Source organism: Psittacula echo (assembly GCF_963264785.1).
Source record: "Psittacula echo genome assembly, chromosome: 10".
Classification (NCBI taxonomy): domain Eukaryota; kingdom Metazoa; phylum Chordata; class Aves; order Psittaciformes; family Psittacidae; genus Psittacula; species Psittacula echo.
This window is the reverse complement of record NC_137741.1, coordinates 3857475-3873363: the sequence shown is the minus strand read 5'-3', so window position 1 is coordinate 3873363 and position 15889 is coordinate 3857475. Positions and strand designations below refer to the sequence as shown.

Genomic DNA, 15889 nt, shown 5'->3' with positions numbered 1-15889 from the left:
TAATTTGGCTTTCCTCTCTGACACTGAGACAGCATGTAGACAATTGTTTCTGTATCAGGTCTAGCAGCCCCAAATAGAAACCAAAAAATATCCACCTTTCCTCTTTCTTCTCCTATCTTCCTAAAACTCTTGTTTAATCAACTCCCCAAAGACATACGATACAATGACCTGGAGGTGAAAGATTCTCATTAATAATAGAATTTGTCTGGTTTTGACTAGTTTAAAATGCCCTCTCTCTTTTTTTCCTAATTGCGCTATTACCTTGTCATCGTGCCTTTCATTCTCCATTTATAACCAGATCCCCTAAAGTGCCTCAGGTGAGGGACCTAGCTGGATTCTCATGTATCTTCTTATCTTAAGGGTATGCCTGTGCTTGGCCAAGTCAGTGTCAGATGTCTGTTCAGCACAAATATCAATAAGCAGACCTCCCACCCTCCCATTCACAAATGGGGAGAATACAACATCCTGAAATTTCACACTCTATCAAAACCTGTTTGGGGAGAAGGCGGGTTACCTGAGAACAAGAAAGTTTGAGAGGTCACTGGTATCTATGACAACTATTTGCCTTCCTCCTCCAGCTGCCTTTTTTGTATCTATCAGCATCATACCACACTTTGAAAAGTCTGAAGATGCTCACTGGGACACATTTTCAGTGGCATACAGTAAGAATTTCATTTCTTCAGAGGGCTGAGGACTACGTAATTTACTAAAAGAACTATATACACTTGTAGCAAGCATAATATATTGTTGGACGTGTATTACTTTTATATATAACATACTAAACATATTGCAATTACATATATTAATATATTCAGGTCCAAGTGTTTTTACCAAAGACTTAGAATGTTTCAAGTGAGGATGAGCGCATCAATGTACTCTCTTTTACTCAACTGTTACAACTCACTGATGATTTTGATTGAAGTTCTGCTCAAGAAATATACTTACAAAAGAAAACTCTATTAAAATACAGCTACATTAAATACAGATTGAAGTAAGATTATACAGATTACTGGGTAATCTTTGTAATAGAAAGTATATATTTTATGGCAAACTTATATGAATGCATGTATGATATGCAGGACCATTTGAGCAATGGCACATAGAGCTGGCATAGAGAACTGAGAGGAAATAATGAAACTGTGGAAGCTGGCTCCTAGGTAATTAGGAGATGAAACTGATGGAAAAGACACACAAAAAAAGCCCCAAATTAAAAGACTCTTGGTGTTCTGTATTTCTGCGTCTGCAGTGTTTTGAAGAACATTTTTGTCTGAGATTACAGGACTTCAGTAGTCGTCTTGACTACACACACAAACTGCTCTAATTAAGTTAAGAGTTAGAGCAGTTTGTTCCTTTCTTAAATCACTGCACTTTTATCTCTGTAGTAATGAAGGTTTAGAAAAGTTTCATTTTATTTTATTTCTTTTTTAACCTGATCAGGTCTTGGACTCTGCTGTTGAAGGCTTCCACTAGTGAGGATTTACTTTTCACTTCTTGCAGTATCTTCAGTGCAGTAGAGTGATTGTTTCCATCTGGGAACCTGGAGATCAGACATCTGAAAATCACAGCAGTTACCCTCAGAAGTCCTGTGGTTAAATCTTCGAATACCTGCTTATTTGCACTTCTGCCTGAAGTAGCATTATGCTCGTCAGGCATGCTAACCTGAGAGAAAAGGAGAAAAAAAAAAAGAAAAAGACAACCAGACTTCAGTAGAAACAATCAAAGTTTGTAGAGAAACACTTGAAAACTGCATATGAGTACAGCAAAAATAAAGTAACACATTCTAGCAGTGCTCATGGACCTTAAAACATTTCATGTACAAGAAAAGATATTATACCTCTTACGCAGATAAACAAGCTGAAACAGAATACATCAAGTCAAAACAGCATTTAGTGTACGAGAACTGAAGGAAGCCTTATAGCAGCAGAGTATTTCGTTAATATGACTGTGTTCTATGTGGAGAAACAGGATTTTTGATGAGTCACGAGCTTCTGCAAAAGTGAATTCAGAACGACGCGTATTACCTGCTGAGGTACGCAAAGAGGGTAATACACAGCTGGTTTAAGCCAGCAAAAGAGGGCAACCTTCCCTGAATTGAGACATGAATTACAGTGGCTCCCCTTCACACCTGACAAAGCCTGCAAGAGAACTGCTAAATCTTCCAAAGTCTACAAAAACAAAGAGTCCTGATTTTGTAAAAAATAAAAGGCAGCTGGAACAGAAATTCCTGCCAGGGAGGGAAGGAAGCACATAAGAACTCCAAATCTCTCCCTTCTTAATCTGATGAGAAGAATCCATCACCACCACCACCCCCAAAACCAACCCGAAAAGCAACTAAGGAACTAAGAAGACATAACAATTGCAGAACCTGATGCACTGGACCATCATACAGGATGACATGAATAATTACTTGTAAAAGATGCAATAGGAAATGCTTTCTACCCACAAATCTCTAATGACGCAAGAAGCAAGTCTGAGCACTTTTGTGGATACCTTCATATTTTAACTATTTAGAATAGCAGGAAAAATATGTTCCATGAATAAGGCCTGAACATCTCAATATAAAATGGCACCTGATGACCACTGCTCTTGTCCATCAGATGTCAGTCACTTGTCAATCATGTCGGAAGCACAACATGCAGTTCTCTCTAAACAGACCTTTTTAAATCATTAAACTAGAGCCCAGTCCAAAAAAAGGCAGTGAAGTCGAGACATACAACATATAAATCTGAAAACAAACCTACGTGCAGGACACAGACCTGGAAGGAAATCCTCGTGGAGTGTGAGTTTTTTAAGACATTTATTTTAGTTGCTCATTTCTGCAGCACAAGATAATTTAAGCCAGCTGAAATCCTGCCCCACTACGATCACACAGTAAGTGAAGTGTGTGTGTGGAAGCCCTGCAGTTTTACAGGCAGAATGTTGGCAGCACAGATGCATCAATCACGACACAGGCTCCTCGGTACCTTCCCTGTGCTTCATGCTGCTGGACTCCACACACCAACAGCCCCTGCAGAAGTGCTTTTACGAGACAGCTTGAGCCTTTCAACACTGTAATTAGTGATCAATATTGGCTGAAGCTTTATTTTCACTCAAGGTGAAAATCCTTTATACCCGGTATACGCCAGTGAGGGCACAGAAAACCATTTCTGCCTGTATAGGTATCAGGAGGGATTCGATAACACTTGGTGACAAAGAACAACATGCATGTTTCTTTATTATTCATTAGCTCTGAGCCTTGTGTTGGTACTTAAAACTCACTGTAATAGTCTGTTGCTGGTGACTAGCCAAGTGAGCAAGTGAGAAGCCTTTAGCTGCTTATTCAAGTTCAACAGGAAAAAATAATATTATGTTGCTCCAGTAACTTCTGTTGACTAAAATAATTCATGCCTAATGATCCCAATTGCCTGCTGAGACAGAAGGATTAGGCTTTGCAATGTATAAATCAATTGAAATGTGGTGACTTTGTACCAGGAACTCTACGTTTTAAAACCTGCTAGCAAAAGCTCCTTGCTGCTATTTCACCCAAGATACAAAAATGATGAGTAACTTATTTCTTAAAAGATTTAATATTATTTTGCAGTAGAGCCTTTCATTTGCTGTAATGAACAGGGCTATAAACAGATAAGTCTATTTTTGAATGTATACAGAAGAACTGTATTTTCTATGTATACAGCCCTTAGCTACACAAGTTCATGCTTTAATATAGAACCCTAAGACTGCTCTTCCTAATTTGTAAAATAAATAGATCCGGTACTCTTAGTACAATCGTTTATTGCAGACCTGATTTTTCCCATTTGATTCTGGGGCAAAGTGTGCCTGTGTGTATTAATATAAAGTGAGAACAAATGTGGGGTTTATATTCTGCATGTCAAAGAGGAGGTAGAAGGAAATACAGAAAACGGGTAAATCTGAAGTTAATATATAATAATATATTCTATATAAAAGTTATATATAATAAATGTTATATATAACTTCTAATAATTCCCATCTTTAATATTTTCCATTTAAATGAGTGACAAAAGATCAGCTCCTTTACTGAAGAAGTAATTAATGGGGTAGTCTGAAAGTGTGCTGAGATTTATGTTCAAAATTAATTGGAGTGCTTGCAAAAGCGATGTTTTACTCTGCTTGTTGATTATTATATCAGGCAAGGGGGTAGGAAATCTTAAGATTTAATACTGCAATTATGAAAGCTTTCAAGCCCCGATTTCTCTGTGTTGATTACACAAGGAGTTAATGATACTCAGAAAAATTGAGCTTATTGACCATGGGCTTTGGATGTAAGTGTTAAAACATTCTGCATTTTTATTTCTAAGGTTTAACAGATTTAACAGTCTAACTGACACAAATCTACAGCTATGATTACACACTTACACTGACTTGTCAAGTAATTGCTATAAAACATTATTAAATCATAAAGGAAAATCAGGAAAAATGTAACTATTGTTCAATTATTTCACATGTCCGACATCTCAATGCTATTTTAGCATTTATGATGAGCGCCTATACTGGGCCTAGTCAAGACTCCTTCTTTCTTTAAGTGGGTTCTTGAACCAGAATGCTCTGAGCACCTTCCCTGGTACTGTCCCTATACAATTGTTTGGCCATCCAGCAGAGAATTCCCCTTGTGTCAGGATTCCCTTGCTTGTATGGAGCTGCCAGAAGCTCTTCAGCTCTGCCCACCATCTAGGACTTAATCCTGTAAGATGCTGAACAATATGGCCCCAATCCAGTAAAGCACTTAGGCACACATTTAATAGAGCTGAAAATGTTATTCCATTCTGACTCGAAAGTACCTCCACATATCACAGTGCATTTTTTTCCCATGCCAACACAAAACCCTACACCAGTTTCCAGTTAGCAATGTAAAGCTCTGTCACTGAAAACTCATTTATGTTTTTGTCTCATAAAAAAGCATAATCCTTCACTGCCATGAGGAATTTTAAATATGGAGCTGCTAAACCTAAATGCAAAGTCTTCAAACCTTTTGAAGGGCCCAATTTCTGTTCATTTGGTCACTTATGTTCCATTCTTCTCCCATTAACAGCAATGATTTTGTGCTTTTTGGGCTTATTGGGCTTGCCTCAAACACACTCTGGAAAATGTATACTTTCAAAATACTATCTATGTGAAGTTAGACTTTCTACGTAGCAATGAGTGAACTAAAGAAATTGAAATGACCAAGGAAGTCTATGGGCTTAAGATGGAGCAGATGAAGGTTTCACCTTTAAAATCCCCTGCCCCTAAATATTTGAACGTGTCATTTCTCCTACCACAGCCCTGTTTTCAAGACTTCCTACAGATTAACAGACTGGCTTCCTACGGAAGGGAATAAACAAAATGTAAGTTTTTGGTCTTTTAAAAGTTACATTATTAAAAATAAATAAAAATCCATGTAGTTTCTGGGCTTTTCTACATTGCCAACACTGACTGAATTGCATTAGAAAGAATTAATCCACAGAGCTGACTCTGAGGTACCTTTTTGTCAACTTTGATATTTTAGGTGCTGGTCCTCAGGTCTCCAACTAGAATCAAAATTGGAGGGAGAGCAGGTTTTTTAGATCTCTTTGTGATCTGGGAGGTAGAAACTGTCCACATGGTCATGTTATTAGAGGCTAGAAGGACTATCAGTGCCACAACAGCAGAACGCTGTGGAGACAGCATGTCATTTGAAAGGGATCAGGACAATCAAGAAGCACACATGCGCCTTTGATTTTACAGTTCTTGTCATAATTGGAGCAAACACGAAGCCACCTTACTTGTTGCATACAGAAGATTAAAGAACTGACCACAAATGGTTAAGAAACTAGCAACTGTGATAGGACGGAGACTGTTGTTTTGAAGCACCCAAATTAAATGGCAGCACATACCAGTGAAGAAATGGAGGAGAAAAATTACTTCACTGGGACGAGATAGCCAGATTAACTTAAACCCAGCCAAAGGGATTGTACTTCATGAGTAAAACGTCATAGGCCACCTACCTACAATACAGTCTGTAGATTTAAGCACTGTATTTTGGAGAAGAAAAAAGTAACAGGAACTCACTTTTGAACTCTGCACTTGTTCGATCTCTACTTAGATTGCAATGCTCATTTCACATGTTTTTACATTCACTAATGATGTTTCAGTTACAATTTTCAGGTATTATGCATTTAAAGATTGCCTTTAAAAGAGGCATCTGCAGTTCTATGCAGCATGCAATTCCAAAACGAAGTAAGAAAGACTTCATGTAATTTTGCATATTTATATGAACAAAGAAATGTAACAATAAAAATGTCTCAATTTCTAATTCTGAATGAGCACTGATTTGCATTATGCTTTAATTGGTAACAGCAGGTCTGTTGTGATGGGAAAGATCTGACTAAATGACCAAAATCTGCTCAGAGATTTACTGGACAAGGTGGTCTTGTCCAGCTTGTTATTCTCAAAAGCTTTCTGAAATTTCCCTGTGATTCACCTGAGAACATAATAGTTAGAAAACAAACTGCCATGCTTTTCTTAGTGTGAAATCATAAAAAGAGAGCAAAAGAACCCCACCAAACCAAAAACCTCAACTGTTTACCAAACACAGAATTATTCACAACTGCAGGCACAGGCATGTATAGTTTATGCATGTGGCTTTTTGAGATACTTTCACGGAAAAGCACATGACAGCTGTCACTCGACTGAAAAGATAAAACTTTAAGCCCTATCCTTACATGCTTACAGCAACTTGTCTCTCTCAGTGTGAAACCTCCCAAAATATACAATTAGAGAAGTTCTTATTATTTTGCGATTATCCTCCAGGTACAGTAGACAAAGAAGAGCAAAGATAGCTGTCTGTAGGTGAATGAGGTTACAGCCCAAGCAGATGACATTCCATGGATGTAGGTGGGAAGGCTCAATCCATTAACCATCAAAATCAGGAAACACACTACTACTGACCTCCACAGACACTGACTTGGGCATTACCTGGAGCTAAGGAGGTTTGGTACCAAGCTTTCATTAGAGAAAAACTATGTTTGTTTTTATGTAATTCTTCAAGCTATGTTTTGAGGAGAAAAATGTTATATCCACGTAAAGAAAAATGAACTTTTGGTCACCACTGAGGAATGACAATTTTGAATTTTAGTTTTTAAAATGTACAGCTCCGAATTTTAGCAAAAATAAAGCTGACATTTCATTCGACTGATGAATAAAAACAAAACTAAAGCCACATTAACTTGGTTGGAAGTAAGGTTCATACTGGCTATAGTCAAGAATATATTTAAAGGCTGCTCAAAACTGGATTCCTTCTGTGTCTGTATTCAGCATCCAGCAAATACTGGCATACTTGCTTAACAATTTGGTAAAACCTTGCAAATATACATTCTCATTCACTACTCATGGTATCATTTGGGGTTCGTTTTCCAACAGTGAGTAGAAATACACACAACACAAGCAAAGGCAACATCATACAGCTCACCAAACTAGGAATACTGGAGGCAGTTAAATTCTTTGGAGGGGTGGCTTCTAGTATTTGGGTATTCAGAGCTTGAGCCAATCAAAAAAAGTGCCCTTCATCTGTCCATTTCTTTTTGTAAATAAGAAAAACTCAAACTTGATTTGATTTATTACATTTTCAAGAGAGAAAAATCAGGGTTAGAAAAGCAGCACTGTATTTACCTTTTTGTACTAAATATGTGCTTTATGGAACTATGAAGATATCCTGGTTTAAGGGCCAATTCTGCCTGAAGAGAACATAAGAGACTTTATGCATAGGAAAGAAAAGTCCACTGTGGATCACGGGAAACATTAAGCTTTAATTACAGTTTTGCTGCAGTTTAGGGGTTAGCATTTGGCAACAGACTGGAAACAGCTCTAAGTGTAGTAAATTTTTCTTATGCAGTATCTCTGATCCATAGGTGGCCAGCATTTCCCAAGAAATACCCTCTGTGTTTCTGCAGGAAAAGCACAGGGCGCTTGCACAGTGCTACACTAAGAAAAGAGAAGGTGTCTGGCATCAGAATGAATCTCATCACTTGGGAAGTGCTGAAGGATTTCATCTCCTGTGTAATTACCCACGGAGCCCGTGCTCTGGCTCACAGTGGGTACCCAGCAGTGACTGGCCCAGCACAATACATGCACCTTTCACTAAGTATATTTGAAATCTAATACCTGAAATCCTCTTGGAAAGATCTGGCGAAGAACAATGAGCTGGCAGCTACTTAGAGGAGAAGGCACAGGTTGCATTCGGGTTTTCTTTGTGTCAGAGTCCTTTGGACTATCTTTTGAAAGTGTTCATCTACAGTCCTATGGCTTGTTGATTCTAACAGTCATTTAAATTATTTAAAGTATGTACATAACTTTTCAATTAACAAACTGCTTGGCTCATGAAAATACACAGACACAATTTATAAGTAGAAAACCAAGACTAAATATCTTATGATAAGCAGGTCACTATGAATTAAAAATGAGTTTTCAAATAAAATATTTAATGACATTTCAAATTAAATGAAACATTGGAAAATTAAAACTTTCACATTGAAGAGTCCTGCTATTTAAGCACTTCAGCAAATCAAACTACAGCAACGTAATGACCTGCCTCACATCCCAAGTATTGAAACATGTAAGAATCAAACACACAGGGACAACTCCTAATATTCTACACTTTAAATATTACTATGGGGTGAATTAAAGAAGAAAATCTCAGAAAACATTAAAGATAGAACACTGTCTGCTTGCTAGAGTTCCTGGTACATGTGCTTTTGCAGAATTTATTAGCAGAAGCAAGTATATCCATTTGGACAGAAGTACAGCAGATACAGAGATACCAAATACAACAGGAGTCCTGTTCTGAGCCTTTATTCTCACATACCTCCTGGTGTTCTTACACTCTAATTAATATGTTTGTGAACCATATAAAACCATCTAAATTAAAATAGCTATTCTACATACCGTAAACTGGTGTATCAACAGGTCCATCAGAAAAGTGATCTTATTGCTAAACAGAACGTAAGTGCAGTTTTCTGCACAGTTGCAGCAGGTGAGGCTATAAACATTCACTGCACTGCTGAGGGACCTGAAAAATCAGAAGAAAAAGAAAACGAAGAATTTTACTTTTTTCTATGGTACATTAAGAGCAAATAAATGGAAGCGCATCACAAAACCAATCCTTCAGCAATTCCCATTCATTTTCTCCAACTTGGCATTCCGGACAGAACTCAAAATTTACATGAAATCTAAAATCACTGGTAACTGCAAAGCAGTAAAGCCATACTTATCAGAAGTCATGCAGTGTGTGGCTATTAGACTCTTCCGTATTAAGAATTTGTAAGAAAACTTACACAGAATATCAGATACTTTCATAATTTAGATACAAAATATTATTTTCCTGTGGCTTACAGTTCTATCACACATCATTTGGCGGTAAGGCCCCTTCCCTAGCAAAACCTCAAGAAAAAAATCCAAACCAAACTGTGTGAAGTAATTCACAGTAATTCACAGTGGGACCAGCTCTAGAGAGAGGCTATTGGGTAGCGCCTGTGAACTAATGCAAGGAGTGGAGAGGATCAAGTAATTTGTACTGAGCAAGCAAAACTGAGCAGGTGAAATTCCTGTCCAAAAAATCCTCCTGGCATGCTGGGACCCACGACTGCACAGACTTGTTGGTATGGAACTGCAATAGCATCAGCTGACCTACACCTGTGGCTGGCTAGAAAAGGGAACAGGTTTGCAATGCTAAGAACAGAAAATCATAAGCACAACAAGCCACGGAGAGCTCCAGATGCACAAAACATGCCCAATTGTTCCTTGCATCATGTGCAGTAATTTCCATCTGCTCCAATTAAAGTCTTCTTCTCCAAACAGATTTGCAGGGAAGCTGGTACCAGTCCTATAGAATATACTCATGGAGAAGATTAATCCGACCATGGATAATACTATTTCAGAATTCATCAAAATTCATTTCTTGAACTTTGCTCACTGCAAAAGCCATCACTGTTACCATACAAATCTGCACACAGACACACAACACAAAATGTATAGTAAATACATACAGTAACAAATAAAGATGGTTAGAAATTCAAGTTGTTTGTCTGAAGCAAAGCAAAAGGAAAAAACCTTTTACTTTGTTGGTTTTTTTTAACATGCAAAAAACCCATGACTAAGTTCAAATAAGCTCCATGGAAGAAAATACAATTGTGAGCACTGTTAAAAGGCCACACAAAAGTGGGACTGCAATTAAGTGACAAGTTATCATACAGAAATCCTCCAAGCTGGTATTTAACAGAACAAGCAGACTAATTCAACAGACTATAAAGAGACAGTTGACTTTTATGCTTTAGTCTTCTCCTAAAATATTTTGTGCCACAACAGAGTTATTTACACAACAGGGCAGGCTATGGTGCTGCTTGCTGTGCTGTTGCTATGGCCTCCCATTACTTAGCATGGCTTACCAAAGTTGAAACGGAAGCATCTTACACACATACATTGTATGCTTAAACACAGAGAAGCTGGAAATGCTCAGAGACCACAAAACTTAAGAGTAGCCTTTTCTTCATTTGTCTTTCTGGACTGTCTTTTCTTCAGCTGGAGAAATAATGTTGAATTTAAAAAAGAAGCCTCACCTTGCTTGGTTTGATCTGTAAAAACATCCAGAACATTTATACCTGTTCTTTGCTAATATTCCGAGTATCACCGTATTACCAGTTACATAAATTTCACCGCACTGGTAATTAATTTTACTGCCTACTTAAATCAGTTTCTATCTGCACTTCACATGATATGAAAACAATATGAAATCATTATTTATTGATCAAAGGCAGGTTAATTTTCCCCTCTTCCATCTAATTTTTACCCTACATGGATAACACCTATACAAAATTCAGGAGCATGCTTCACGTGCATGTGTTAAAAACCTGCCCCGCAGCAGGATTCTCTTTTCCTGTCCTGGCTTTCTGAAGGTATTTATTTCACCTTCCTCAGTAATGCTGAAAATTATTTTCATTAGCACCTACTTCTACTTCTCACAGAAGATAATTCCTCTGTGTAGGTGTGTTTACAGGGACAGATGGAACTGTACGGGCAGTTCCTATTTTCAGGTGAGACGTAGATGATTAAAATCAGCATCTATCATTTTATCGGCTATTCTAAAATAAAGACTAATTCTATTTAAATATTAACACTGTAATTTACCCAAAGTGCCAAATATGAACTTGGGAGGTTAACTTGTAATTTTGACAGCAGTTCAAAGTTTCTGCGGTGATTCAGTTAATTCATTGCAATAATGGGTTTTGATATATGGGATTCCTAATTCCTAAGAGGAACATTCATTTTACATTTGAAAACACAAAACCTCCCCACTTTATAAATAGAACAAATTCCACTGTAATAATGCATCATGCTTTCGTATTTCCCAACTGAATCTCTTGTCAGAAAAAGTCCTTGTGTTTTCAGAGACTCAAATAATGCATTTGAAAAGGTGGTGTAAGCAAATGGATGTCAAATTAAATTTTCACAACAAGAAAAAGGGTTCTTTTCATTGACAACATGAGCTTGCCAACTACGGTTCGTCTGAATACGTTCTGATCACGGCACGCTGAGAACTACGATTCAGTTCCACAGGGTTTGTCTAATTCAGAATTGGAAGTGTCAGCACAGACATCGTCCCCAGGTGGTTCGCAGTGTTAAATGGCAGATTAAAGACAGCACAACTAATTTCTTTGCTTTAATCTTATTAAGGGAACAACAGCTGTCAACTGTCACCATTTCTGCACAAGGCCTCTGAGACAAGCGCAGTGCTGCTAATGTCAAGCCAGAACTTTATTTAACCGCCACTTAAACTCTTTGCGATGAAAAACTCAAGACCTTCCTTACCATTTCTTTCCCTGTTGGAAGCTCTTAATTCCAAAAGTTTTATCTCAAGAGATACCCAAATCAGCTGAACTGGTAAAGTAAGAGCCTCACGTAAAGCAGCTGTTTATTGATTACTGGTGTTGCTCTAAACTTCGTATCACACCCACAAATCAGCTTTAGAGCTATGTTAGACAGCATGTATACTCAAACCACACAGTAAGTCTGCCCTCTGATGTAAGGCTTTCCTCTAGAGTAAATCCAATTATAAAAGCACTCATTATGGTACACAAACTTTGATCCAAAAAATAAATCTGTCTTTAGACTAGACAAAAACATGCATTTGTTTGTTATATTTATTATAGATGAGTCCAAAGAAACAGGAAGAGGATTCATTCTAGTCAACATTTTCAAGCTAGATCTCAACAGTTTATATATATATGATTTTCTTTTATGCTAGCACATCTTTGCTTCCCTCGGTTTGCCTGACAGAAACAAGCTGACCAACTGTAATTTTTATTCAAAATACCAGGGCAAGAACAGTATCCAAACACCCAGAACTAACCCACCCCAGTGCACCAGGGTATGTAGGGGAGAGCTTGCAACTTTTGCTTTATAAAAATCAAGGCATCACTGACTCCCAGTTCCTGGCCTATTGATTGTTTCATTGCGAGATCTGGTTCTCAATCCAAGTGTTTCATAACATCTCACAGAGCTCCTTTCAACAATAAAACTTGTTCCTGTATTGCACAGGAGAACAACACTGCTTTATTCTTAAGCTCCAAGAGCTTGAAATCCAGCTCTGAGACAGGCAGCAAGAGTGTGTATATATGTATACATGGAAATAGACAGATGCTGCAGGTTTCAGATGCTGAACTTGCACCCTATTCATTCTCTTTAGAGTATCTTTATGCCCTTGTAGCAACTGTTAGTTTCCAATGAATGTTTCTCTAGAGGGAATAATAACCTTACAAGAAATGAAGAAAGACTGTTTTGCACTTTATGTAAAAAAATTGTGAATTCTATAGAATCACAGAATCCCAGCCTGGTGTGGGTTGGAAGGGACCTTAGAGTTCATTCAGTTCCAAACCCCTGCCACGGGCAGAGACACCTTCCACTAGAGCAGCTTGCTCCAAGCCCCTGTGTCCAACCTGGCCTTGAACACTGCCAGGGATGGGGCAGCCACAGCTTCTCTGGGCACCCTGTGCCAGCGCCTCAGCAACCCTCACAGGGAAGAGCTTCTGCCTAAGAGCTCATCTCAGTCTCCCCTCTGGCAGGTTAAAGCCATTCCCCTTGGCCTGTCCCTACAGGCCCTTGTCCCAAGCCCCTCTCCAGGTTTCCTGCACCCCCTTTAGGCACTGGAGCTGCTCTAAGGTCTCCCCTTCAGGAGCCTTCTCTTGTCCAGGCTGACCCAGCCCAGCTCTCTCAGCCTGGCTCCAGAGCAGAGCTGCTCCAGCCCTCGCAGCAACTCCATGGCCTCCTCTGGACTCGCGCCAACAGCTCCATGTCCCTCTTGTGCTGTTGCCCCAGAGCTGGATCGGGGCTGCAGGGGCAGGGTCTGCCCAGAGAGCAACAGAGGGGGAGAATCCCCTCCCTCAAGCTGCTGGCCACACCAGCTGTAGAACTGAATGAATTGTAACAGCACAGCTTAACAAATGTATGCTCATAAAACCATGTAAAAATTATAAAGAACAAGCTATAAAATCAGTTCCCAGCTCAAAATAGTTTTTACTGAAAGAAGTAATTTGTATCAATCCCATCCATAATATTACGTGAGCACTGTTTTCTGCTTTTTATGTGTGTAATTATGGTTCAAGCTTTTTTACCCCATTAATACTTGCTTTAAGTAAATGATGCAAGAAATTGTATGAGTAGAAAAGATACATTATAATAAACTCAACTTTAATCATGTCTTAACTTGTAACAAAAGTCCTCCTTTGTTCCCTACACAATTCCTACTAATTTCTATTTAAAAATGCTGGTAACCCAAGGAACTCAAAGTATTTCACAAATGCTAATTAAACAACCCCTACAAACCTCATTTGTTAGCAGATTTGTTACAATTCTCAAGGCCAGTAACATGTTATGGCACAAAAGGGCTGAATGAGTTGCCCATAGCAAATATGCAAAGCAATGCAGAGGATGAGACTCATTTTCTGGTCTACATTTTAAGTCACTGTTTTGCTCTGCAGCTCTTACTTGGTTTTCAGTAGAAGCATAAGAAAAATACCATAAGACTCTGAAAGCTCTTGAGATTCTGCTAAGTATGTCTTATTTTGTGGAGAACTGAACAAGTTCAGGGAAATTACAAATGCTACTTTAAGAAATAACATGGCTGGGCACTAATTTGTATGTTAACACCAATAATAAAACTTACTATGATCCCCTGCTTTCTCTTTTCCTTTCTCAGTGATTTATTTGAAGGACAGAAAAATTGCCCCAACACCAAATGTATCATCTGACTCATAAATGTCACATCTTTTTCACGGCATTTGCTGTCCTGCTGGTCTAGCTACCAATCTGGATGGTAGTCCAAAACAACAGGCATATTGTTAATTCTTCTGATAATAAAGCTTTATCTTGTAGACATGGGATTAAAGTTCTGAGCTGCACCATACTGCCAGGATTTTGGAGAAAGAGAGATGGAGGTAATAGCCTATGTAATCTCCTCACCTACTTGTAAATAGCTTATCCTCATCACAAAACAACGATGAATTCCCAATATAAGATAAGTACAAACTCATACACTGCAAGAGCACACAAACAATCTTATGTACAGCAGTGTTCTTCAGCAAAGCAAGGGCAATTAAGAAGGGGTCTTAATTCAACTTCTTTCCACAAGGCTTTGCTCTATCTTTAAACAGAGAAAACTGCTATTTCTCTAGATTAAAAGTTTAAGAAGTCAGGATGTAAATTATATTTGCACAAAAGACAGAAAAACAATTTCAAACTAATTTCCAAAATTAAACTGAGAAATGTGCTACATTTCCTCATTTAAAGAACAAAATATGTTCTATGATTATCCTGTGGTTTTGAAACTCTCTCAAACATTCTGTATGTAAAGCAACACATTTGAAGACCTTCTTAAATACGTTCAGTGAGACCATACTAATACACATTAATGCTGTTCCTCTAAACCAGCCACGTTCCTGCCTGTTTCAAACTGTGCATACAAAGTCCCACCCTCTGGAACTGCAGCTTGCTCTCGACAGCTGAGTTGCAGACTCTGCACAGATTATGTTCTCTATCAGAAAGATGACTCCAGAAATTACAATAGAGAAGGTTTTGCATCATTTGCGGCAACACCAAGTTCACTGTGACACTTCCAGCAGACTCTGAGTTAGACTCAAGCAGTTAAGAGTCTTACAGAAAAACCTGCAAGAGCAGTTAGCTTTCGAAAGCAAAATCCTGTGTTAAATTACATGCAACCTGATGTAAACCTTCCAAACTCCAGTACTTTCAGATGGCTGCAAACTGCAGACTACAATTTGCTGTAATGTTGAATGAATGCTCTATTTAAGGCATGGAGCTAAATTCTTCAGTAGATTTTTTTTTACCATACAAAGCTGTCAGAATAGTTTGTATTAATCTCTTTCCTGCCTTGAAATTTCTTTTGGAAATAGAAAGAGTTGAAAACTTGCATTAATAAAACAAGGTCTAAAGAATTTTTCAAGGGTTTAGAAATTCTTTTTGTAATTCAGTCATGAATAGGCTCAGGAATCTGAGAAACCAGTTATACTGGTCTGAAATAGGTACCGGATAGTCAGTAAGTGTCGTACAGAGAAGCACCTCCGATAAATCTCTTCACGTTTCTTCTGTTACACAAATGTAGCTGACATGGGGCTCTATTTACCAGCATACAAGTTCCTTTGAGAACTAATACATCTCCATACCCCCTAACAAGCTTCTAACACAATGTTTTCAGGGACATAAATGCAACATTCCCAAACCTCCTCAATGAATATTGCCAAAGTAAGACTATTCCTAAAATGAAAGAACCAAATCTGAAGATGTATAGAAGATGCCGAATCTTAAGAATGTAAAGCTAAATGTGGCCGTTAAGTTTTAGTGCAGCCCT

The 15889-nt window shown here is 38.2% G+C and overlaps 1 protein-coding gene across 3 annotated transcripts in view; it reads right to left on the bottom strand.

Moving 5' to 3' along the window:
- The window catches only part of SCAPER (S-phase cyclin A associated protein in the ER), a gene marked incomplete at its 3' end in the record, with an annotated part of 134504 nt that overhangs the window by 36124 nt on the left and 82491 nt on the right, over positions 1–15889 (bottom strand). For all 3 annotated transcript variants that reach the window (XM_080626273.1, XM_080626271.1, XM_080626272.1), the window contains exons 21-22: positions 8917–9040; positions 1430–1659 (exon numbers count right to left, since the gene is read on the bottom strand). In XM_080626273.1, coding sequence (XP_080482399.1) covers positions 1430–1659; positions 8917–9040 — 354 coding nt within the window. The remainder of the gene's footprint in view (positions 1–1429; positions 1660–8916; positions 9041–15889) is intronic.